General features: G+C 42.0%; 1 protein-coding gene across 50 annotated transcripts in view; it reads right to left on the bottom strand.

Annotated features, from left to right (window-relative positions):
* Nucleotides 1-25,480, bottom strand: part of PLCB4 (phospholipase C beta 4) — a 487,242-nt gene that overhangs the window by 83,928 nt on the left and 377,834 nt on the right. For 27 of the 50 annotated variants that reach the window (XM_085003051.1, XM_085003052.1, XM_085003077.1 and 24 more), the window contains 7 exons: nt 24,356-24,449; nt 20,287-20,366; nt 19,008-19,092; nt 15,435-15,525; nt 12,813-12,908; nt 6,565-6,665; nt 2,746-2,781 (listed from right to left, as the gene is read on the bottom strand). In XM_085003051.1, coding sequence (XP_084859177.1) covers nt 2,746-2,781; nt 6,565-6,665; nt 12,813-12,908; nt 15,435-15,525; nt 19,008-19,092; nt 20,287-20,366; nt 24,356-24,449 — 583 coding nt within the window. The remainder of the gene's footprint in view (nt 1-2,745; nt 2,782-6,564; nt 6,666-12,812; nt 12,909-15,434; nt 15,526-19,007; nt 19,093-20,286; nt 20,367-24,355; nt 24,450-25,480) is intronic. The other 23 variants (XM_085003063.1, XM_085003064.1, XM_085003059.1 and 20 more) reach the window with 1 other exon arrangement.

The raw sequence follows: 25,480 nt of genomic DNA, 5'->3' as shown, positions 1-25,480 counted from the left end.
GATAATTTAACATTCCAGATCATCAAACTGATCTCACCAATAAAAATCCTGAGCTAAATAATCAAATAATGTAACTTGCTGGGATTTTTGAAAATCATTTTTTTCAGGGAGTTCTTCTTGCAGCTCAGCCGTAATAAACCCGACTAGTATCCACGAGGATGCTGGTTCAATCCCTGGCCTTGCTCGGTGGTTAAGGATCCAGTGTTGCTGTGAGCTGTGGTGAAGATCATAGACACAGCTTGGATCCAGAGTTGCAGTGACCATGGCGTAGGCCAGCAGCTGTTGCTCTGATTTGATCCCTAGTCTGGCAACTTCCATAAGTTGCAGGTGCAGCCCTAAAAAGCAAAAAAAAAAAAAAAAAAAAAAAAAAAAAATTCATTTTTTTTCTTATGTTACCCCCACCCTGCCATACACACAGCAAATCAGCAGAGGGATGTCTGATTCCTTTCTTGTGTGTTTGATAATAAGAAGTACCACCAATACCATATGCCGGTTACTGGGCTGAACCCCTTCATGAACAACCTTGTTACTGTCAGTCACCATGTGTAGCAAGGATGAGAGTCCTACCCATTGTCCACATGAGAAGATTGAGGCCTTAAAGATTAAAACATCTTGGTCACAGCTACCTAATAAATATCAGCGGCCAAAGTTCAACCTGTCCTTTGTTGACCCCAATACCTAGGGAAATTCTAAAAGAAGAGAATGTCACAAATATCCTGGGAGAGAACTGGAATCAGACCTAACCAACATTATTCCAAGCTTAATAGTAAGAAGATAGGCTCTTACTCCAAATAAGATAGGACCCCACAGACAATAAGAAAGTGTTTTCTGAAGCTCTGAAATGTGAGAATCAAATTACAAGGCAAATTTCTGCCTGTGGCTGCCATCAGACTCATTACTACAATAAACCACATACATGTACTAAGAGACCACTTTGATATCATGAACTGTGGAGAGGTTAAAAGCAACTAAAAATATAACTTTCCTTACAATAAAGTCAGCATCAAATAATGTTCAATAAAACTACTAGAATGTGTACAATGTGAAACTAACAATCTTTCAGAATGCCAATATAGCTGGAACCAAGATCACCTATCTATTTTGCTATGACATGAATTCGCCTATCGGGAGACATTTTTCTACAATCTTTTCTTAGCCTCTTCACTTCTATTTTCTATGCTGAAAACACCATCTTGTCCTGCTTTACTTTATCCCATATTCCTGTTTGAAAAACAGTCGCAATGCTGGTAAATAACTTAAGCTTAAGAACAAAGACCAAAAGGCATCAGTTATTCATGTGGTCAGCTGAATGAGGACATAATGCGTTGGTGTAGGCATGCCTGACCTGTGCAGATTGGACGCCTTTTGCACAGCATGATATGTCCTGTTAAAATAAGAGAAAGAGGAACCTCATGCCCCCAGGTTTATGAGCGGTTGTTAGCAGAATATGCATCAGCAAGGAGAACATGGTGCAAACCTAGGCAGGCCAGGTAGATAGGCATGCCATCTGCCGAAGCACAATGATGATTCTCTAGGTGCTGTGCATAGACAGCTAACGCCTGGCTTTCTCAATGCTAATGGTTGCTAAATGCCTAAAGGTCAGAATAAAAGCTTAACCAGCTACCAGCTATGTGACTTTTAAAATAATAAAAGAAAAAAAAAAAAAAAGAAAAAAAAAGAAAAAGGAGTTCCCGTTGTGGTGCAGTGGTTAACGAATCCGACTAGGAACCATGAGGTTGCAGGTTCGATCCCTGTCCTTGCTCAGTGGGTTAACGATCCGGCGTTGCCGTGAGCTGTGGTGTAGGTTGCAGACGCGGCTCGGATCCTGCGTTGCTGTGCCTCTGGCATAGGCTGGTGGCTACAGCTCCGATTAGACCCCTAGCCTGGGAACCTCCATATGGCGTGGGAGCGGCCCAAGAAATGCCAAAAAATAAAAATAAATAAAATAAAATAATAAAAGAACTTTTAAAATGATAAAAAACTACATCCTGCACCTACAACCCTCTCCTCACTTGATGTAATCCTAAAGAGCACAATAAAAGCAGGGTGGTTTTTTGAGGCAGTGGCTCTTGGTCCCTGACCTTGAGTCTCCCAGTTCCCACCTTTAATTAAGATAAATGTCTCTGTGTCTTGTTTTATGTTAACTTTTTCATAAGTTTCACAGCACCCGTTCTTCAGCCCTCACCTGCTGAGCTGGACTCGGCATTTGCTGACCTAGAGGTCATTTTTAATTTTCAAATTCAGTGCGCTGACAATTATGTACTCCTAGGAATAAAATCTAGGAATTTTGAATGAGGAAAATGCCTAAGTGCACTAAACACTTATTTTTAGGAAAAGCATCTTATTTGCCTGCCCTTGGTTTTGTGATTTTTATCAGGATACAATTATTTCATCACCATGATTAATTCTTTCTTTGGAAGACTCTTATGAGTAGATGCAGTGAGCATGTAAATATTATACCTATTTATAGAAGTTTGGAGTTCCCTGGTGGCCTGGTGGTTAAGGATTTGGCATTGCCACTGATGTGACGTGGGTTTGATCCTTGGCCTGAGACCTTCCGCATGCTGCGGGCGTGGCCAAAAATAAATAAATTTAAATAAAATAAGCATGTAGCCTGAAAGTCCATGGGGTAGTGGGTGAGGAAGAATAGAGGAAGAATGCTTAGAACAAAATGTTTGATATCTGAGGGCCACATAATGGTTTCTCATAATGGAAACAAAATGCACAGCGAAATTATTTTGTTACCTTTTTGTTGTTTTCATGTTCAAGGTCATCTGAAGCCTAAATTAGAGAAAGAAAATAATTTACTTCTCTAAAGGGCAAAATTCCTAATTTATTAGCCATACATATGTATTTAAATACATACAAGTGCATGTGTTATTCTATTTATTTGTTAAGATGGGAAATTACTAGTAACTTAAAACCAGGGACAAAGGAGAACTAAAGGATGGCCTAACTCTCTTATTCACCAGAAAAGCTCATCTTAATGCTGATCTCCCTTCTTTGTTGATAATCTTCACCTATTTTGATGCTTCCTTATGATAATTTAGTCATTAATTTAGTTAGTGATAATTTAGTTAGTGATTTAGTGATGGGGCTTGGGAAAATCCATGTGGCCACTTCCTCTGGTTTGTAAAGGGTCATTCCTCAGCTATTTAACACTCGTGTCTGGGTGTTGATAAGGCAGCATAAAGTTAAGCACTGAGACTCAGTAGGCATCTAATAGCCTGAAAGCAGTTTGCAATTCTATCAGAAAAGGGAAGTACTAATGGCAGTATTCTGCTGGCTTTGCTCAGCAGACAAAGACTCTCTCACTTTCTTAGCACCTAATGCATACACCTACCTGCACCTTCACCTACTGTCTTCAAGGATTAAGTATTGCTGCACCCATCAAAGACCACACCCTCACATCACCATGACCCCGCCCACTCTCGCCTAGAGGGATTCACAGGCAGCTATTCCCTCTCTCCTGCAAGACTAACTGCTCCCTCTACTGCACCACTCCCAGCAGCGTGCAAACACACTCCCCATTCATTTATCCTAAAAATGACACTCCCTTGACTCTTTGTATTCCCCTTAGCCACCAGCTCCCCTTTACAACAAAACTGCAGTGTCTCCTCATTCACATCTGTCTGCTCCGGGGGCTCCAATCACCCCATTGAAACCCCTTTTTTTAAGATTGCCAATAACTCCCAGGCTGGCGATCCAGTGGACATGCTTGCCTCTTCTTACTCAATAGTATTAAAAACCCAACCACTTTTCCAGGAGCTAGGAGGTGGGAGAAATGAGATGTTGGTCAAAGAAGAAGGTCCGGGGATCCCATGTACATCATGGTGATGAGAGCTGACTATACTGTATTGTATACCTGAAAGGTGCTGAAAGCACACATCTTAAACGTCCTCACCACACACACACAGCTCACCAGAAACATAAAGGCAATGTGAACTGATGGATGTGCTAACTTACCTTACTGTGTCAATCATTTTGCAACATATACATATGTATCAAATCATCACATTATACACACTAAACTTACACAATATTATATGAGCTGGGGGAAAAACTCCATCACTCCATCTTTCTCTCACCATAGTTCTCTTGGCCTCCTCTGTCTCACTGCCTGATTCTCCTCCCATTTCCCTGGCCACACCTGGCTTTTCTTTCCTGGCTCCTCGCCTGTGAGCCCACCTTTAACCAGGGCTCCACCTGGGGCCTCCTGTTCTACCTCTTCTCATGCATTATCACACTTATTTCCATGGCTTCAAATACTACCTCTTGGACTCCCAATTTATATCTCTAGCCTGATCTCTCTTCTCGTTCTAGATACAGGTGATAAGGATACGAATGACAGCGGTGAAGGTAAAAAGGATGACAATACGGCAGCAACTAAGCCTTTGAGTTACGATGTGTCAGGCACCATTCTCAGCTCTTTATAGAACCTATACCCATTCCCTCTTCATGATGGACCAAAGGAGCAGGTGCTTTTATCTTCATTTTGCAGATGTGGACACCAAGGCACTGAGCGGTTAAGTAACTTGCGTGAGGTTACACACTTAGGAAAGAACCCAGAGACTCAGATGTCAATGCTATAAAAAAACCTGGTGGGCGTCCCCCCTTTGAGCATCTCACAGGCCTCAAAGAGTCAGTCCCATTTGAAACTCCTGAGTTCTTTCTCCTCCAGCCTCCCTCACTGTCCCCAGGTCCTCAAACACAGACCCTAAAGGGTAGCTTTCTTCCAATCTCCCTCTCCTCCCTACATTCCATCCATCAGCAGGATGGATCACTTCTACTTCCTCCGAAGTCCACTCAGTCCTGTGTCTACTGTCCAGTTTAACCCTTAGAGGTCTGATCTGGTGCAACAGCCCAGGCTAATAGCTTTTCCTGTTTCCACGCTGTCTTCCTTCCGAACGGGTCTCCATACAATAACCATGGTGATTTTTTTGGAAAACTCCAGTCAGGCTCCATCGCCCCCTTCTTTAAACTTTTTCAACAGCTTCACATCACTTAAATTGTCATTTGCGTTTCTCACAGTGGCCTCCCACACTCCGAAACCTGCAGTGTCCACCTGCCTGCCCAACCTCACCTTGATTCACTCTGCTCACCCTGCCTCTGCTGTTGCTACTGCTGTGGTCCCTCTTTGCAAAGCAACGCCTCCATTTCTGTGCGTGGCCAGTCTCTTCATGCTTCGGGTTCTCATTTCCTTGATTTAGTCTCTCCATCTCTTTTTTCTCCATCTGGGCCCTCATTCTTAGTTTCATAATAGCACTTCTCCCAGACTGTCATCATATAACTGTCCTCATTTGTTGTCTGTTCCCAACCCCTTCTAATAAACTCCCATCAGCCTATCAGCTCCATGAGAGCACAAGCCATGTATGTTTTGACCCTTCTGGGTTGTTATGGTCTATGGTCTAGGCAATGCCTGGCACATTGTAGGGACATATTTTTCTTGGCTGAAGGGTTGGATGGATGGAACTGTTTTATTTTTTTGGTTGTGCCCATGGCATGTGGAAGCTCCTGGGTCAGGGATCAAACCTGCATCACACCAGTGACAACGGTGGATTCTTAACCAGCTGAGCCACGAAGAAACTCCAAGGACAGAAGTATTTTTATGCTCATTCTACTTTAGGAGGGTGATGAGATATGTAATGAGTAGGACTGGTTTCTAATGAGGGCTCCTGCTTGGGATGATCGGGGTCATTTTCCTGATTTTTTCTTTTTTTATGGCCCCACCTGTGGCATGGAAGGTTAGGGGTCAAATCAGAACTGCAGGCCCACACCACAGCCACAGCAACATGGGGTCCCGCCCGCATTTGTGACCTACACCACAGCTCACAGCAACGCTGTTAAGGATCCTTAACCCACTGGGTGAGGCCGGGGATCTAACCCACATCCTCATGAAGACCACTTTGGGCTTTTAACCTGCTGAGCCACAACAGGAACTCCATTTCCTGATGATGTAAATGCATTAACCTTTGCCCCTAGGGTGCTGCTGTTGTTTCCCTGCTCACCTATCATAATGTAAGAAATGACAATGTGTGAAGGTCACAGGCCAAGTAGGTAGGCGTCAACACTGGGCCTGACTGATGAATGATTTAAATGTCCTTTCTTCTTCTTCTTCTTTTTTTTGTCTTTTTGCCATTTCTTGGGCCGCCCCCACGGCATATGGAGGTTCCCAGGCTAGGGGTCTAATCCGAGCTGTAGCCACCAGCCTATGCCAGAGCCACGGCAACGCCAGATCCGAGCCACGTCTGCAACCTACACCACAGCTCTCAGCAACGCCAGCTTCTTAACCCACTGAGAAAGGCCAGGGATCGAACCTGCAGCCTCATGGTTCCTAGTCAGATTCGTTAACCACTGCGCCACAACGGGAACTCCTAAATATCCTTTGTAACTTCATATTGTGTATACTTCACACACAGTTCAAATACTGATCCTGGCCACCCCATTAAAAAGGTGAATTATAGGCTATTTTATTTCCTTGTGGCGCTTCCATTTCTAAAATGTCATAACTAAGAGCTGCTACCTCTTGAAAGTCATGAAAGAAAAGAGAAGCAAGACTCTGACCTTCTTGACACTATTGGCAATAGCTTCCTTGTGACCCAAGTCGTCCACAGAAAGTTCGTTTCCGTATTTGTACTCAGGGTGAGCTTCTTCCTCTTGCTCCGCTGTGTGAAAGACAGAAGGAAAACCCATGAAGCCAACGCACCACCCCGGGGTCAGGCCTCCGCATCATGTGGGTTAGAATGTAAGCACTTTTAGATGGGAAGGCAGCTGAATGAAAACAGGAATTCTTTAAAAAACAATTTTTTTTTCAACGAAAACTCTCACTAAACTCTTACCTACTCAAGGTCAAGGAGCACATTTTGTTATTTCTCCTGCATCTAGTATAGTTCTTAATTTTTTTTTTTTTTACTGAGGTACTGTTGATTTATCTTCAATTTTTAAAAAATTAAAGTATTGTTAATTTACAATGTGTCAATTTCAACTGTAGAGCAAAGGGATCCAATTATTCATATATATACACACACATATATATGTACATGTATATATATGTATGTGTGTGTATACATATGTGTGTGTATGTGTGTGTGTGTGTGTGTGTATTACTTTTCCTATGTTATCTTCCATCATGGTCTATCCCACGAGATTGGATGCAGTTCCCTCTGCTGTACAGTAGGACCTCACTGCTTATCGATTCTACAAGTAATAGTTTGCATCTACCAACCCCAAACTTGCAGTCCATCCCACTCATTCTCCCATCCCCTTGGCAACCACAAGTCTGTTCTCTATGTCTGTGAGTCCGTTTCCGTTTTGTAGATAGGTTCATCTGTGCCATATTTACAAATGATATCATATGGTATTCGTTTTTCTGTTTCTGACTTTCTTCACTTGGTATGAGAATCTCTAGTTGCATCCATGTTGCTGTAAATGGCATTTATTTCATTCTTTTTTATGGCTTAGTAGTATTCCATCATATATATATGTATCACAATAGTTGATGTATAATATTGTGTTAGCCTCAGGTGTACCACAAAGTTATTCAGTTACATATATACTATTTCCCAGACTATTTTTTTGTGGGATCTAATTTTTATTTTTTCTCAATGAATTTTATTATATTTGTACTTGTACAACCATTATCATAACCCAATTTTACAACATTTCCATCCCAAAATCTGGCTTATGTTTAAAAATCTCTTAAGTCATTCTTTGGGCTCATGGTGAGAAGGGAGCAGGAGTGGGTGCTAAATCAAGCTGGTACCCAGGAGCCTGGCTGGGCTGTGAACAGAGGTGCACTGGTTCAGGAAATGACAAGAACTCTGATATCCACCCAAGGCTGTCAGAGGCAAAAGGACCACCCCTTGGAAAATGAGCCATACCTGGTGTGAGATCTATGTTCCCACGACGCCCATTTTGCAGGAGCCCCCAGGAATTTACCTAAAAACTAGCTGGGAAGTTCTGTGGTGGCTCAGCAGGTTAAGGACCTGGCATTATCACTGCTGTGGCTCAGATTCGATCCCTAGCTCAGGAACTTCTGCATGTCTCAGGTGCAGCCAAAAAACAAAAAACAAACAAACAAAAAAAACTAGCCAGGTCCAGGAGACACCCATAGGCCATAGGACAAGACCAATATAAATCCACACTGTCACTACCATACCACAGGGTATGAGGGACCTTTACTGTAAAAAAGCAGTGAATAAACTTCTGAGGGAGGTGAGCAGACACATAAGAATTATAGGATTTTTTTTTCCTTAAAAAGTATATTCAAAAGGTGGAAGGGAGAATGCAAGACCAGGAGTAAATGAAAAACTTTCACTAATTTTAAGGTGCATTCCCCCCTACCCCAGATTTTCATATATCTATTATGGCAAGGTATCCTTTCATTGATGGCATTTTATAGTTCATTGAAAGCACTTTTCTTTCTTAGTCAATAAAATAGTAGCGCCTTCCAATTGATGGTGTTCCAGATTGGGAATTTTGGATGGCTTTTTGCAAGGTGCTATTCCAGGCAGGGGATGAAGGTGGGGGAAAGGAGATAGATATCCTCTTCTTCTGGAACTGATATCCTGAGGTTAGGATGTTCTGGAGGCAGATGATTTAAATCTCTCTCTCTCTCTCTCTCTCTCTCTCTCTCTCTATCCATCTATCTATCTATCTATATCGGCTTTGGATAAGAAAAAAGGATTTGAGAAGCTAAAAGAGGTCTTACAATAATCTAGACCAGTGTCTTCACTTTATACCTAAGGGACATAGATTCACAGATATGATTTGACTTGTCTGAGGTCAGAGTTAGAACATGAACCTAGATTTCTCAGGACACTTAGCCCGATGCTCTTAATGTGACACTGGGTCTCTATGACCTATGGTCTATAGCCAAGATTTTGAAACCTCTCACCATCTCTACTGAATTTCAATTTCATATCTAGTCTAACCTGCCTATTCAGGTGTAAACGACTTGAATTTCAAGGGGTGAGTCCTAAAAAAGTGGTAGAGACTTAATAATAGCTTTAAAAGGGTTGTATGAATAAAGGTTACCATTTCTTGGAGTTCCCGTCGTGGCTCAGCGGTTAACGAACCCAACTAGTATCCATGAGGACATGGGTTTGATCCCTGGCCTCGCTCAGTGGGTTAAGGATCCAGTGTAGCCATGAGCTGTGGTGTAGGTCACAGATGCAGCTCGGATCCCGAGCTGCTGTCACTGTGGTGTAGGCCAGCAGCTACAGCTCCCGATTGGACCCCTAGCCTGGAAACCTCCATATGCCGTGGGTGCGGCCCTAAAAAAAGACAGAAGGATAAAGGTTACCATTTCTCCCTCTCTTTTTTGGGGGGCCAAACCCATGGCATGTTCCCAGGTCAGGGATTGAACCCGAGCCACAACAGTGACAACGCCAAATCCTTAACCACTGGGCCACCGGGGAACTCCAAAAATCAGCATCTCTTGAGTGTGTATGTAGGCACACCCACAACCACATACAATTTTGGCATGACTTGGTACATGCTTTCACTAAGAGCCTTTTCTATTTTTGACAGCCTCCAGGCAGGCCTGCCCTCTTGACTCTGCTTGGTCTCCTCTTGCCTGCTGTGTTGAAGTATTTAAATTAGAGACTCCAGTCATTCATGTATAATAGGAGCATCCTGTGAGAGAAGGGTAATTACAGCCAATTGGTTGACCAGAACTACAGCCAAGTATGACTGAGGCAACTTAAGAATCATACCTATAACTTGTACAGCAGAAACTTGACATCCTTAGAGAGAAATTCATGTGGATGAGTCTGACCTCTCAACTACTTTCCTACTTGCATATGATCCCACATGAGTATTTCTGTTAAAACTTCAGCAAAATTGTATCTTCAGTACATTTTGGAAGAACACGGGAGTAAATAGAGGCAAATACTTTTTTTGTCCGTAGGAATAATTAACATATGCACAAAAGTTGGGTAAGTGCTCTTAAGGAAAATGAATGGAATCATACTGACCTTCAATTTATTTTATTTTATTTTATTATTATTATTTTTTGTCTTTTTGGCACTTTTAGGGCTGCTTCTGCGGCATATGGAGGTTCCCAGGCTAGGGGTCTAATCGGAGCTGTAGCCACCAGCCTACACCAGAGCCACAGCAATGCGGAATCTGAGCCGCATCTGCAACCTACACCACAGCTCATGGCAATGCCGGATCCTTAACCCACTGAGCAAGGCCAGGGACCGAACCCACAACCTTGTGGTGCCTAGTCGGATTCGTTAACCACTGTGACATGACAGGAACTCCGGAATAATTTTTATATAATAGTCATTTTATATAAATTCCAAATTTTAGGAGCTCCCATCATGGCTCAACAGTAACAATTCCATGAGGATGCAGGTTCGATTCCTGGTCTTGCTCAGTGGGTTAAGGATCCAGTGTTGCCATGAGCTCTGGTGTAGGTCGAAGAGGCAGTTCGGATCCCATGTTGCTGTGGCTGTGGTGTAGGCCAGCCACTGCATCTCTGATTCGACCCCTAGCCTGGGAACTTCCATATGCCATGGGTGTGGCCCTAAAAAGACAAACAAACAAACAAACCCCAGATTTTAGAAGTATTTTATCGATCTTGTGAAATATATTCCTTTCAAGATTTTATTTTTAGGAGTTCCTGCTGTGGCTCAGTGGTTAATGACTCTGACTAGGAACCGTGAGGTTTCGGGTTCGATCCCTGGCCTCGTTCAGGGGTCAAGGATCCGGCGTTGTCGTGAGCTGTGATGTAGGTCACAGATGCGGCTCAGATCCTGAGTCGCTGTGGCTGTGGTGTAGGCTGGTAGCTACAGCTGTGATTAGACCCCTAGCCTGGGAATCTCCATACACTATGGGTGTGGCCCTAGAAAAGCCAAAAAAAAAAAAAAGACTTTATTTTTAAATCTTGTTCAGGTTTATTATTTGCAAAAAATGTGAAATAATATAATAGGCAATGTGGCAGCGTGTACTTTCCAAAGGCACCTGTGATAACATCAGCTTCCCTCTTATTCATCTATAATGTGACCCTGTTCCTGAATGTGGGTGGGCCCTAAGATTGCTCCAGTGAATAGAATATAGAGGAAATAATGATATGCCAGTTCCAGACCTTGCTCATAAATAGTTTAGAAGCTCCTATTTTCTGGGTATTGGATCACTGGCCCTCAGGATGCTTGGGCACCAGGCTGTGAGCTGCCCAAGCCACGTGGAAAAGCCACATGGGGGTGCTTTTGTCAATAGGCCCAAGTGGGTCTCCTAACAGACAGCCAGCAACAACTGTCAGCCATAACTAAGCCATCTCAGACCTCCAGCTCCACTGAACCTTTAGATGATTCTAGTCCCAGATGTCATCTGCCAGCCACTGCACGAGATTCCAAAGGGACAGCTACCAACCTGAGCCTAGGTGACTCACAGAACTAGGAGGGATAATAACGAAATGGTTTTTTTGAGCCTCTAAATTTTGGCGTGGTTCGGTACACAGCAGTAGAAAAGCATAACGGGCATTGATTAAATACTGTCAGGGATCTCTGGCCTCCCAGACCCTCCCTGTCCTATAAAACATGAAAGTCAATCATGTTACCATGGTTTGGTCATTTATGAAGTCTGTTCCATAGGCAGGCGTCTTTTTATTCTTTTTACACCTGCACCTGTGGCATATGGAAATTTCCAGACTAGGGATTAAATCGGAGTTGCAGCTGCCAGCCTATACCACAGCCACAGCAATGCCAGATATGAGCTTCATCTGTGACCTACACGGAGGGTCCTTAACCCACTGAGTGAGTCCAGGCATCGAACCCGCATCTTCATGGATACTAGTTGGGTTCTTAACCCACTGAGCCACAATGGGAACTCCCTCAGGAGTTTTAATTAAATAAAATTAGTTGATTCTCACAGCTTTTAGGTTTTTACCTATAGCATCAAACTTTCCTAAAATCTACTCTTATCTTCTAGATGTTTACATAAAAAATAAAAATTTCTATAAGTATTTCTAAATGGTTTAGCCCAAAGAGTATTTAGATTCAAGGCACTAACCAACAGACATGCAACACATGTCCAAGTTACTCTGGTAATCAATTCTTATGTCATTTTGTTAATCAATTCTCATAAGACATAATGAACAAGTAATTTTCTAAAAAATATTCCAAATATTTCAAACAAACCATTGAAAACCAAAGATTATGGTTATAGCTATAGGATAAATGTAAAACAGAAACTGTAATAAATATGAAAATAGTTCAAGCAAGGCTGCCTTAGCTAAAATTATCTACCTATAAATAAACATATAGCTAGATATAGATAATTCCGGTGAGATAGTTATTTGAAGGGATTTGAACTTGAATGTTTTATACTGGCTCTGAGTTTCCAGGTCACTGTATGTGCACACAAACCAATTACTTATTGAGAGGCTCTACCTGTGTTCCTTTCCTTTTAACTCATTTTACTGTTATAATTAGTAACTACACTGATATCACTGATGTTCATGTTTTGTTTTATAGGAAGGGACCGCAAGAATGTTCTTTTTATTCTAAGCCTTGCCCTCTACAGCAAGTGCTTCAAGGACTCCCTGGCTGTGAATTTCTGCTCAACAGCTGAATGCACAGCAGGAAAGGAGGTGACTAAGCCGCGAAAATCTAGTGTGCAGGTAAATTCAAAGTTATACTGCTTGGAAAAATAGCCCCAACTAGCCAAAGATTAAGGCTGGTGCATGAACCTGATGATTAGGAATTAAAACATCACATTATATAAAAGGGTCCACAGAGAGAGATGCATGTTTTTCTTATTTTAAAAAGTATTTTTGTGCTGTGTAAATTTAAAAAAAAACAACTCACCGCTTTCGATTTCTTCTTCGTTGTCATCCTCTAGGATATTCACAGGGGCAGCAGATTCTCCTGCTTCCATCATGCTTTTCAAAGCTTCAAGCTGTTCTGTTATCAAAAATAAACAATAAGGAGATGGGGACAGGTTCTGGATCACTCATAAAATAGACATGAAGAATGACACAGAGAAGGGAATGAAAAGGGAAGGGAAACCTACAGTCAAGGTCCCTGCTGGTTCTGCCAAAGTCTCAGTCAGGGCCACTGTCTCCACCACCCAGGTGACCTTGACCCCTTGCAACAAAAACGTTATCTACACATGACCCACAACCACTGAAATGTGGGGGGAGTTCCCCACATTCTGGTCACCAGGTTGAGAAATCATAGCTCAGTCACTTCGAAGGATTTAAAGCTTGATAACAAAAGCCCAGAATTTGGAGCTTCTGGCACAGATCAAGGTTTATGGAAAATTATGGTGAGGTGACAGAAGAAAGACTGAAAAAAACTTGAGGAAAAAATATTTGCAATGAATATAATCTTAGGATTATTATCTTAACATGTTAAAAAAAATCCTTAGAAGTCAGTAAGATAAAGACATACGAAGCAATATCTTTGGCTATGCCAAAGGTATGTGGAAGTTCTTAGGCCAGGGATTGACTCTGTGCCACAGCAGCGACCTAAGCTGCTGCAGTGACAATGTTGGATCCTTAACCCACTATGCCACAAGGAAACTCCTGAAATCATTTTTAAAGTGGGGAAATGTGTAGGGGTAAGTCATAAATAATAATAAAAAGTAAACCAGTTATCAAAGACATACAAGTAAAAAGATGAAGTACCATTTTTTTTCTTTTATTAGTTGGACACACATATAAAAAATGCCCAACAGAGAGCAATAAGAATATTGCCAGTGGAGTCCTATGTGGCTCAGTAGGTTAAGGATCTGGCACTGTCACTGGAGTGGCTAGGGTTGTTGCTGTGGTGCAGGTGTGATCTCTGGCCTGGGAAATTCCACATGCTGTGGGCGAGGCCAAAAATAAACCAAACCAAACCAAACGAATATTGCTGGCAAATAGGTACTCTTCCTATATTACAATGAGGGTATAAACTGGTACGGCCTTTCTGAAAGACAATATAACAAGATATATCATGATATAAAATGATATACATGCTTTGGCCACTCAGCCCTAATTGTACCATTTGATTCCAAGGAGAAGGCTGCATAAATGTATAAAATGAACATTCAAGCATGTTTACCATAGTTTACTTTCATAGCAATGAAGGTCCATCAACTTGGGATTTATTCAATTACCCTACACTCCACATAATAAATTCTGTGCAGTGTTTTATACACTAGAATTAAAAATCTTTTTATACATTAGAATTAAAATTAGTATATGGATTTATATGCTACTGGATATGGGCACACTTAATTGGCTGAATTAAAAAGGACTCCAAATAAATATTTTTAATATGACCCCAGTTTGGCTAAAAATGTACCTACGTAAAAAATGTACTTGTATGTACTTGTGTCTACAGTACATGTATATATGCGTAAAATATATAATTTAGTGCTGTTTTCTTATCATATTTTTCTTTGCTATTTTCATTTTCCTATGGCATTCTTGCTTTCACAATAAAAATAAGCCGTAGTTAATATTTTAAAATTTTAATTTAGAAAACCCAGGGAAAAACCATAATGTAATCATGCCAATATTTGATGCTATTTAGTCGGTGAACTAAGAGTTCTATTGGAAGAAAATATTTTCAAAGAAAATGTCTTAGGAGAACACAGGGGGAAATGTCTAGATAAAATCGTCTCCCGGGAGTTCTCGCCGTGGTGCAGCGGAAATGAATCCGACTAGGAATCATGAGGTTGCGGGTTCAATCCCTGGCCTCGCTCAGTGGGTTAGGGATCCAGTGTTGCCGTGAGCTGTGGTGTAGGTCGCAGACATGGCTTGGGTCCCAAGTTGCTGTGGCTGTGGTGTAGGCCAGTGGCAACAGCTCTGATTAGACCCCCAGCCTGGGAACCTCCATATATCATGGGTGCGGCCCTAAAAAGACAAAAGACAAAAAAATAGAATAAAATCTTCTCTCCTGAACCAGCCCTGCCACACACACATTCACAATTCTCATATTTCCTAGGATTCCTAGATATGTATCACAAGGGGAAACTGCAAAGGGAAACTTTTTAAGAGGATTTCAGGGTGTATACAATGATAAACTCTAGTTCCTTCTTTTATTTTTTATTATTTTAATTTTATTATTATTTTTATTATAAATCAGATTCATTTCTGATGCGCCACAAAGGGAAATACAAACCGCAAGTTCCTTCTATCTTGATAAATTATAAAGTGCCTCTTTCACTTTTTTCTCATCTTTCCTTGGGACCCTCCACATTCTTATCTACGAATACCTGAATGTGTTTTCCTACTGCGGGAACAGGTTGATGTAAGAACTAAACTTGAATGGGAAGGTAGACACCTGGCTCTGAACAGTACATGGCACATCACCACCTGACTGCCCCCTGCCTTCCCCCATCAGTGGTTTTAAGGTATATTTCATTCTAGATAGCTGAACCACCCAAACATGCAATCTAGGTCCGCACACTTCCATAATATGAGAGTGTATCTGACTTACTTTTTTCCACCTCAGGTTTCAGCCGTTTATTTTTGATGAGTATTTTTCTTTTGAGGTCATTTGGGGATGGCAACGGCCTGCCTGGTTCCAGCTAGAGAGAAACAGAAAAGGCTGCATTCATGAGGGGTTATACTTCTCATCTTCATTCAGAGCCCAGAATGAGTGCAAAGGCCTGTTACTCCAACGTCCACTAGATGGCAGTCAGCACAGATTTATACCTTCACCCTCCAATCCGAACTAGCCCCTATTTTGCCTTATACTAACACTGTGAACCTAGCATCCACAGGGTCCCCGGAGGTTTGCAGAGCTGTTCTACCCTCCCCCAGGAAGCGGGGTCTGACCTGTGGGGGTCTTGGGGAAAGGGCTCCAGCTCAACCCCAGGCCCCCTTTAAGTAACTAGTTACTTAAGTAACTTAAGTAACAAGGGGTTAGCAGGTCATCGGCGCCTTCCCAGGAAGTCAAGAGCCCCCAAGCGCTGGGCTGTACAGCAAGCGGGTCTGCTCAGAAGGGTCATCCAGCCTCAAGGCTTGGGATTGTGGCTTCGTGGTTTCAATAAGAGAATCGAGAAGGAAATGGTCCTAAGGGCTGAAATCTGACCTCGACTATGGTTTCATTTGCGTGGATTAATATCTGCAAAGATGTTCTTTCTTTAAATTGTCTCTGATCCACAGAACTGTGTCATATCTAGTCATCCATTCCCCCCCCCATCATCCATCGGTACATCCACCTACCCTTCCAAGTGTCCATTCATTTTCCAAACTAGTTTTTCTTTTTTTATCTTTTTAGGGCCGCATCTGTGGCATATGCAGGTTCCCAGGCTACAACCTGAATCAGGGCTGTAGCCACTGGCCTACACCACAGCCACAGCAATGCCAGATCCGAGCAGTGTCTGCAACCTACACAACAGATCACGGCAACGCCAGATTCTTAACCCACTGAGTGAGGCCAGGGATTGAACCTGCGTCCTCATGGATGCTAGTCAGATTCATTTTCGCTGAGCCATGACGGGAACTCCTTTTTTTTCCCCCCAAACTAGTTTTTATATGACTTATACATGCAAGGCACTGTGCATTCCTATGTCCATTGCATTCCTATGTCCATCTTGCATCAAGACAGCCCTTTGCAGAAATTCTGCTCCCTTGGAGAAACCTGCTGGAACTGGTCCATCCTCAGGGATCTCTCTTGCCCCTGGATATCTACAGCAAAGGCCATCTTCTTTTTTCCTTATGGTTTTACATTTGTATCCTGTGCTCCCTTCCCCAGATTGAAAGCTCTGTAGATCTTACTCTTATTTTTGTTATCTATGCTTCCCATAATCGTTCAGGCAGGCACACATCACAAAGAACGCAGAGGTCTTTCCGTGAAAGCAAACACCTTCATCCAACAGAGAAAATGGAAGAAACAAAGGGTCTGGGTAAAACCGAAAATGAAATCAGGGCTATTTCTCAGTTTGGCTTCCCTGAGAATCAGTCTGCGACAAAGATGAAAGCACTGGTAATGTATTTGAGCAGCAGCGCCAGGCAACTCCAGCAGAGGAGGGGCCAGGTGAGAAGGAGACGGGCAGCCAATAAAAGGTGTGTTATCAGGCAAGTTAACACTGTGGGGACTGGAGTGCGATCCTGCTGGGGAGCCTGGGGAGGCGGCGGCGGGCGGGGGGAGGGGGCAGTAGGGACCCTGTGCTCAGAGCCATCCCTCCTGAGGAGTGAGGGAGCACGCACGGGGTGGCGGTGTTAATTCTCTGGCACTTCTGGCCTGACTTTCCTGTGTGGGCAGAGCTCCCAGGACCAGAGCTTTCCCCGCGGGCAGCAGCTGGGTGCTGGAAGAGGCAGAAAGTCAGGCCTGTTTGCAGGGAATCAGGAAGCCCTGCCAGGCGGTGGATGGGGTGCCTGCAGGAACAGCTTCAGCAGGTGGCAAATATCTTCCTCTATGTTTTTCAGTTTCTGCAGATGCACTTCTGAAAAATCTCATTGTTCATCCACCTGATATGTTCCCAGGTAGCCCAGAGCACCTGGTCAGTCAAGGTGAATTTTCTGCTGCTGCCTTATGCTACTGTGTTTGGGCCTATCAGCTGCTTGTTGATAGTGGGGCAAAGTTCTTTATAGTTATCAAAAGGGAAAGGTGGGGGGAGGGGATAAATTAGGGGGTTGGGATTGACACACACAAACTACTTTATATAAAATAGATGGGTAACAAGGACTTACTCTATAGCACAGGCTAATCTACTCAGTACTGTGTAATAACCTACACGGGAAAAGAATCTGAAAAAGAATGGATATATGTAGGAGTTCCCACTGTGGCACAGTGGAAACGGATCCAACTAGGAACCATGAGGTTGAGGGTTCAATCCCTGGCCTCGCTCAGTGGGTAAAGGATCCGGCATTGTGGTGAGCTGTGGTGTAGGTTGCAGATGTGGCTCGGATCTGTTGTGGCTGTGGCTGTGGTGTAGGCTGGCAGCTATAGCTCCAATTGGACCCCTAGCCTGGGAACCTCTGTATGCTGTGGTTGCAGCCCTAAAAAGCAAAAATAAATAAATAAATAAACATATGTGTGTGTGTGTGTGTGTGTAACTGAGTCACTCTGCTGTACACTGGAAACTAACACAACTTTTTAAGTCAACTATTCGCCAATAAAATTTTTAAAATACTATACTACTGTAGAGTGGTTTATACTTTCATTCCTGTAGCTTTTTTGTTACTCCTAATATCTTTGACAGTGGATCTTAACCATTTGGGGATTATGGATCCTTGTAAAATCTGATGAACTCTCTGGAATGACTGGATACCAAAGAAATTCAATTAGAATGAGCTCACAGGGCACAGGTTAAAAAGCCTTTGCTGGGAGGTCCCTGGTGGCTCAGCAAGTAATGGATCCAGTGTTGTCACTGCTGTGGCTCTGGTTACTGCTGTGGCACAGGTTCGATCCTGGGCTCGGAAACTTCCCTATGCTGCAAGCATGGCCAAAAAAAAAGAAAAATACTTTGTTTGATGAAAGAATTAGTAGGTGTAAAAATGAAATGCAAAAACGTGCACATGACATTGCCCAAGATTTTATTTTGGGTGTGGGAGCTGGAACTGCAGGCTCCTGTGATTTGATCCATGGAACTTCCCAAAGCAACAGGCTCCCATGGGTGCTAAACCCTGGATGCATAATTTAACACACCTAGAGAGTTTTTAAAAACACCATGATCAGGCTGAGCTTGACTCAATTAAATCAGAATCTCTGAGTGAGGATGTGGCAGAGGTATGTTTCATGGTTCCCCCGGGTGATTCGAACCTGTCACTGAGGTTGAGAATGACCTCCAACTCCAGACTCCTGGCCAGTGGGCACTTTATGACATCTTAGGACAGAGGTCTCAGAAACCAGAGACCCTACGATCTTCTGAATTTAATCGAACCAAATGTTTATGTCTCTCCCTACACATCCTCTGAAGCATGACGGAAGCTTTCCTACCAACGAATTTAAATAAACATGAAGGTCTTTAGCATTAGTGCTTCAGAACTACTTGACCCTTCAGAAATGAATTTCAAAACAAATCCATTCATGTTAGAAATATGGTTTGCTAAAAATACATACTGGATGAGATTCAAGTGCTTGTTTCAACAGGAGATCTCCGAATAGATCTTCGCAATATTTGGACATCTTGTACTGTTGATATTTGCTGGAGAGAAAGAACCGACATTTGTAAATTCAACCATCCATTAACTGCCTAGAATAAGAAACATCCATTCCTAAGTGATTAAAAACTCCCAACCTGCAAAGTGCTTGACTGTCCTCTTGAAGCTAATGGGAGATGTACCGTTACACACCACAAACTCTAGCGACTTTAGTTTAAAAAGAAGTAGATTAGGGAGTTCCCCCTGTGGTGCAGTGGGACTGGTGGCATCTCTGCAGTGCTAGGATGCAGGTTCAATCCCCAGCCCGGCCCAGTGGGTTAAAGGATCTGGTGTTGCGACACCTGCGAGCCATGTCACAACTATGGCTCGGATCTGATCTCTAGTTCAGGAACTTCATATGCCACGGGGTGGCCAAAAGAAGAAAAAAGAAAGAAAAAAAAAAGAAGAAAAAAAGGAGAATATTTTGCCTCCAAACTAAGAGCTGGTCAGCAAAATAAAAAGCGTCTTTCAAGTTCATCAGGTCTGACTACAAATGTACTGCCAAGGCTTCCAACTCAATGGAATTTTGAGCAAAGTGTCCTGCTCTCTGACTTTCTGTTTAGAAGAAGCATTGCTAAGAGATATTAATCTACTCAATAGTTTGCAAAAACCTATATGGGAAAAAGAATGGATATATGGATATGTATGACTGATTCACTTTGCTGTACACCTGCAACTAATATAACATTGTAAATCTACTATACTCCAATAACATTAAATTTAAAAATAAATTTAAAAACTTAAGAAACTGGAGTTTCCGTCGTGGCGCAGGGGAAACAAATCTGACTAGAAACCATGAGGTTGCATGTTCGATCCCTGACCTCACTCTGTGGGTTAAGGATTCGGTGTTGCCATGAGCCGTGGTGTAGGTCACAGATGTGGCTCGGATATGGCGTTGCTGTGGCTCTGGCATAGGCCAGCGGCTATAGCTCTGATTCGACCCCTAGCCTGGGAACCTGCATGTGCAGCAGGTGCGGCCCTAAAAAGCAAAAAAAAAGAAAAAAAAAAGTAAGAAACTGAGAAAAACATATTAAGATGACTTTTTTTTTTAAGATGACTTTTTTTTTTTTTTTCCCCATGAGACCAGGTGTACTTACCACTTCACAAAATAAACTATTTGGTTATTTGAAAAGATGTTGACCAGGGATGGGAACTGGGAAACAACACTTAGAGACTCGAGGTAGAATCAATCATTATACCTGCAGTGATTTTCAAAGGAGAGAATTACAGGGTATTCCGATGTGACAAATGCCGTTTCCTTGATGGCTTGAATAACATCCTTTAAAGATAAAGAGTGTTAATGAGAGAGGAGAGAGAAGAAATAAATTAAGGCACCTGAAACTGACTGGAGACTATTGATTTGAGCTTTTCAGAAAATCTCCTCTGGCAATTCAGACCTGGAGAATCCATTTACCCCAAGAAGCTGGGTCCCCTGTGGTTTTAGATCCAGGCCCAGTTAATGGTTAATGAGACTTCTTTTCAAAGCTATCTTTTACTTCTCCAGAATTATGGTGCTATTAACTGACAAGACATTTCAACTCAATGGCAGTGCGGTTTCCTGCTGGATCATTTGCCAAGAGGGGTTTAGAGCTCACCTTTCTTGTTGAGAATCAGGTAAGTTTCCTGCAGAGAGGTTTTGACAAAGGACCCTCCTCCTCTTCCTCCCACCAGGAGGAGAAGTGTGTTGGTAAAATCTGTTAGACGGTTAGAAGTTGTATTGACTTTCCTCTGCCTCTGGGACCCAGACATAGGCTACATTTCATTAATGCGATGAAGACTCCTGTGAACTGATGCGACATTTGCTATATACCCCTTGTCTTATATTCGCCTGGTGAAAGTGGGGTGGGGGGGGTCACGGGCTGGGGGGCTGGTCTTCTTGTTCAAGCAACACATGAGGTAAAACAGGGAAGTACCCTGGACGCCCCTCTTTGAACTGAGAGCCCGGTCATTTGAAACAAGTTTGAATGAGCTGAGCAATTCCTTTCTGGCACTCTCTCTCAATAGATGGCTGGTCCAGCTCTCTGCTTAGCTTTAGGAAGCCTGGTTTCAGACCAATATATCCATAAGCAGAGCCTCATGTTTAGTAAAAATCCTCAAATTCTTACTGGGTTAGGCAAGTTCCATCATTCAGTTAGTTGGGAAAATATCTTATAATAGCTGTCTGGGGAAGTTGGTTTGAAAGGATAATGGCCTAGATTAGGCAATCTTGGAGTATTTTATTAGGCATCCTTTTTTTTTTTTTTTTTTTTTTTTTTAATGGCTGTATCCACTGCACATGGACGTTCCCGGGCAATGCCAGAATCAAACCTGTGCCTCCACAACCACCCGAGCCACTGCAGTCAGATTTTAACCTACTGTATCATAGCAGGAGCTCTATTGAGCATTCTAATCTAAGGTGGTCCTTCACCGATTCTCGCTTGAAGTTTCTTCCCAGATAAAAATGCCTTGAATTACTTCCCAAGTGTTCTTGACTGTCCACTTGAGCTGACCAAGAGTTACTTCTTTGGGAAAATCTTGGCTCCTCCTGTTGGTTCTCTTTGTTCACCTCCAAGCTGAGGAGGAAGAGTCTTCTTTCCAGCTTAAGCTTCCTTAGTAGGTTCCTTAGTTCTATGAAAAGGATGTCAACCTTTCCTGTCAGTTTGGTCAGCTAGGCAAACTCAGGACTTCCCACTTGAATATACTCTTTTTTTTAAAAAATTTTAATTAATTAATTAGTTTATTTATTGTCAATTTGCCTTTTCTAGGGCCGCTCCCTCGGCATATGGAGGTTCCCAGGCTAGGGGTCCAATCGGAGCTGCAGCCGCTGGTCTATGCCAGAGCCACAGCAACGCGGGATCTGAGCCACGTCTGCAACCTACACCACAGCTCACAGCAACACCAGATCCTTAACCCACTGAGCAAGGGCAGGGATTGAACCTGCAACCTCATGGTTCCTAGTCAGATTAGTTAACCACTGCGCCACAAAGGGACCTCCTTGAATATACTCTTGGTACTTCTCAGGGAGTCTCATCTTGAATTCACTGCTGCTCCAAACTCACCAACATCACGGCTAAGAGAAGTGATATGCCTGGAGGGTCACAGGTCTAGGTGTCTGTTTTTAAAAACACCTCTGGGGAGCTCCTATGGTAGCTCAGCAGGTTAAGAACCCGACTAGTATCCATGATGATGTGGGTTCAATCCCTGGCCTCACTCAGTGGATTAGGGATCTGGTGATGCTGCAAGCTGCAGTATAAAGTCAAAGATGTGGTTCAGATCCAGTAGTGCTGTGGCTTCGGTGTAGGCTGACAGCTGCAGCTCTGATTTGAACCCTAGCCTGGGAACTCTGGCCTCAGGTGCAGCCCTAAAAAGAAAAAAAAAATTAATTAATTACAAATAAAAATAAAAACACCTCTGGGAGTTTCTACTGTGGCACAACGGGATTGATGGCATCTCTGCAGTGCCAGGACCCTGGCATTATGCATTAGAGGATCCCATGTGGCTACACCTGAAGCATAGGTCAATAACAAATCTGATCTCTGGCCTGGGAACTCCATTTGCTGCAGGGTGGCCAAAAAAGAAAGAAAGAAAACCAAACAAACAAATCTCTGGTGATTTCCCACATGCTGGAAGAATTCTGAAAACCATTGCTCCAGAGGCTGCACTGCCTCTTCTGAGTTGTATGCAACTGCCAGAGATTGATGTACTTGACATACTGGCCAACCACAGAATCTCATGTTTTGACTTGACTTCTAACAGGACATCCCTGGAGCACATGGAGGAACTTTCTAAGAAACCAGCCTTCAAATTGTATATAAAGATCACTGAAAGGCCATGACTTAAATGCTGATCTGTAAAACCATAGATTACATGCAGTGAGCATCTTCAGGGGAAAAGCTTCTGTCTGGAGCCAGTACTGGGAATAACTGATTCTCTGGACCAACCACTCTATTTTGCATTTTACAAATCCTGTGAATTATCATGTTTCTCTCCTGGCACTGAACTCTAGAAAGTTTGGAGCCCAATTTGTGGTATGGCTTGACAGTTTCCAGGATTTCTTGATAGGCATTCATAAAACTCTGATCTCTCTATCTCACTTTCTTACCCTTAAAGGCACTCTTTATAATTATTTTCTTTCCTATATCCTATTTATCTTTTTATTCCACTACAGAAAACAGTATGGTGGGTCCTCAGAAAGCTAAAAAAGAGTTGCTATGCAGAATAAGTAAGCAAAAAAGTAGATGTGAAAATGAGAGACTCTTTTAAAAGGAAGTGGAACAAGGGAGATTCTGGTAGAGAAACCTCATTATATGGCACCATCACCATTTGAAAGCAGATAAAGTAGCATGTAGGAGATATTAAAGTGGAGAAAACATTTTTCTTGTCTTTCTCTGCAAAACTGGAAGAAAGGAATATGAAGGTAAGATGCCTGATAAAATGAATAATTTGTTTTCGCCACTCCATCTCTCTGTTTCCACAATAGTTTGGAAGAGGCTATGGTGATGCGATTTTAAAACTTACCTTGGAACCCTTCTATACTGCTGGTGGGAATGTAAATTATTGCAGCCACTACGGAAAACAGTATGGGGGGTCCTCAAAAAGCTAAAAAAAGAGTTGCCATATGGTCCAGTATTCCCACCCCTGAGCACATATCTGGAAAAACTCTAATTCAAAAAGATCCATGCACCTCTATGTTCACAGTGGCACTATTTACAATAGCCAAGTCATGGAAGCAACCTAAATATCCACCCATAGATAAATGGATAAAGATGTGGTATATAAACACAGTGGACTATCACTCAGCCATAAAAAAGCATGAAATAAGGCCATTTCTAGCAACATGGATGGATCTAGAGATTATCATACTAAGTGAAGTAAGTCGGAAAGAGAAAGACAAATACCATATGGCATCACTTACATGTGGAGATTAAAATATGACATAAATGAACTTATTTATAAAACAGAAACAGACTTACAGACATAGAAAACAAATTTATGGTTGCCAAAAAGAAAGAGAGTGGGGAAGGGATAAATAGGAGGTTGGGCTTAGCAGATATAAACTACTATATATAAAATAAACAACAAGCTCCTATTGTATGGCACAGGGAACTATGTTAAATACCCTGTAATAAAGTATAATGGAAAAGAATTTTAAAAAGAATATATATGTATGTATAGCTGAATCACTTTGCTGTACATCAGGAACTAATACAAACATTGTAAATCAACTATATTTCAATAAAAAAAATCAAAAACAACAAAAGAACACCAAAACCAAACAAAGAAACTCACCTTGAAAAGAATGTCTGTGCACATTGCTTTTCCATGAGTTATTATTGGTTCTTGGTCCTCACCTTTTCCATCCCAACAGTCAAGTTCAACACATCTAGGAACACAGTGATTTTACAATATTGAATCTTTACAATAAAGTAGCGGGTGTACAAATGAAAAGACATCAAAATAACTTACTATAGAGACAGAAAATGGAATCAATGAGTTAAAACAATTATTTCATGGAGGGGGCAGGGTAAAATTGTATTATATTTTATGCAACTAGAGATTATCATCTTAGTAAGTCAGAGAAAGACAAATACCATATGATATCACTTATACGTTAAATCTAAAATATCGCACAGATAAACCCATCCTACAGAACAGAAACAGACTCACAGACATAGAGAACAGACTTGTGGTTTCCGAAGGGGTAGGGGTGGGAGTGGGATGGACTGGCAGTTTGGGGTTGGAAGCTGCAAACTATTACATTTGGAGTGCATGAGCAATGCGGTCCTACTGTATAGCACAGGGAATTATATCCAATCTCCTGGGATAGACCAGGATGGAAAATAATATTTAAAAAAGAATGTATATTATATGTATCACTGAATCATTTTGCTACACAGCAGAACTTGGCAAAACATTGTAAATCAAATGTACTTTAATAAAAAATGTTAAAAATTGTATCATACTCTCCAGCAGGTTGGTGTCATCAAACAGGTACTACTGGAATTTAAGAGAGACTTTAAGAGATATAATAAGCAGTGTGGTTTTGGACGAAATCCTAGCTATGACAAAGCTGTCATAAAGGACAATTTGAGGACGATGGGAAAAATTTAAACATGGGCTGGATTTTAGAGGATGTTAAAGAAAACATTTTTTTTTTTTTTAGGTGGAATGATGTTACTTTGGCCATGAATGAAATTGTTCTCATTGGTTCAGTGGGTCATACTCAAGTATTTCAGAGACAGATGTAGTGACTTAACGTCTTTTAAAATCTTTCCATATACACAAAAAATAGTGTATAATGCACAAAATAATTATTTTTCACTTTCAGCATTGTTGCTATATTTTAAACTTGAAATAATTTCCAATTTCTGTAAAACAAAAACCACTTAAAATAATCTTTGTTGTCAGAGAATG

The sequence above is a fragment of the Sus scrofa genome, chromosome 17, assembly GCF_054392235.1.
Source record: "Sus scrofa isolate SSC_HxYL_T2T_F1_AM1 chromosome 17, Sscrofa_HxYL_maternal_Yorkshire_Landrace_v2.0, whole genome shotgun sequence".
NCBI classification, from domain to species: Eukaryota; Metazoa; Chordata; class Mammalia; order Artiodactyla; family Suidae; genus Sus; species Sus scrofa.
This window is presented reverse-complemented; position numbering and strand designations above follow the sequence as displayed.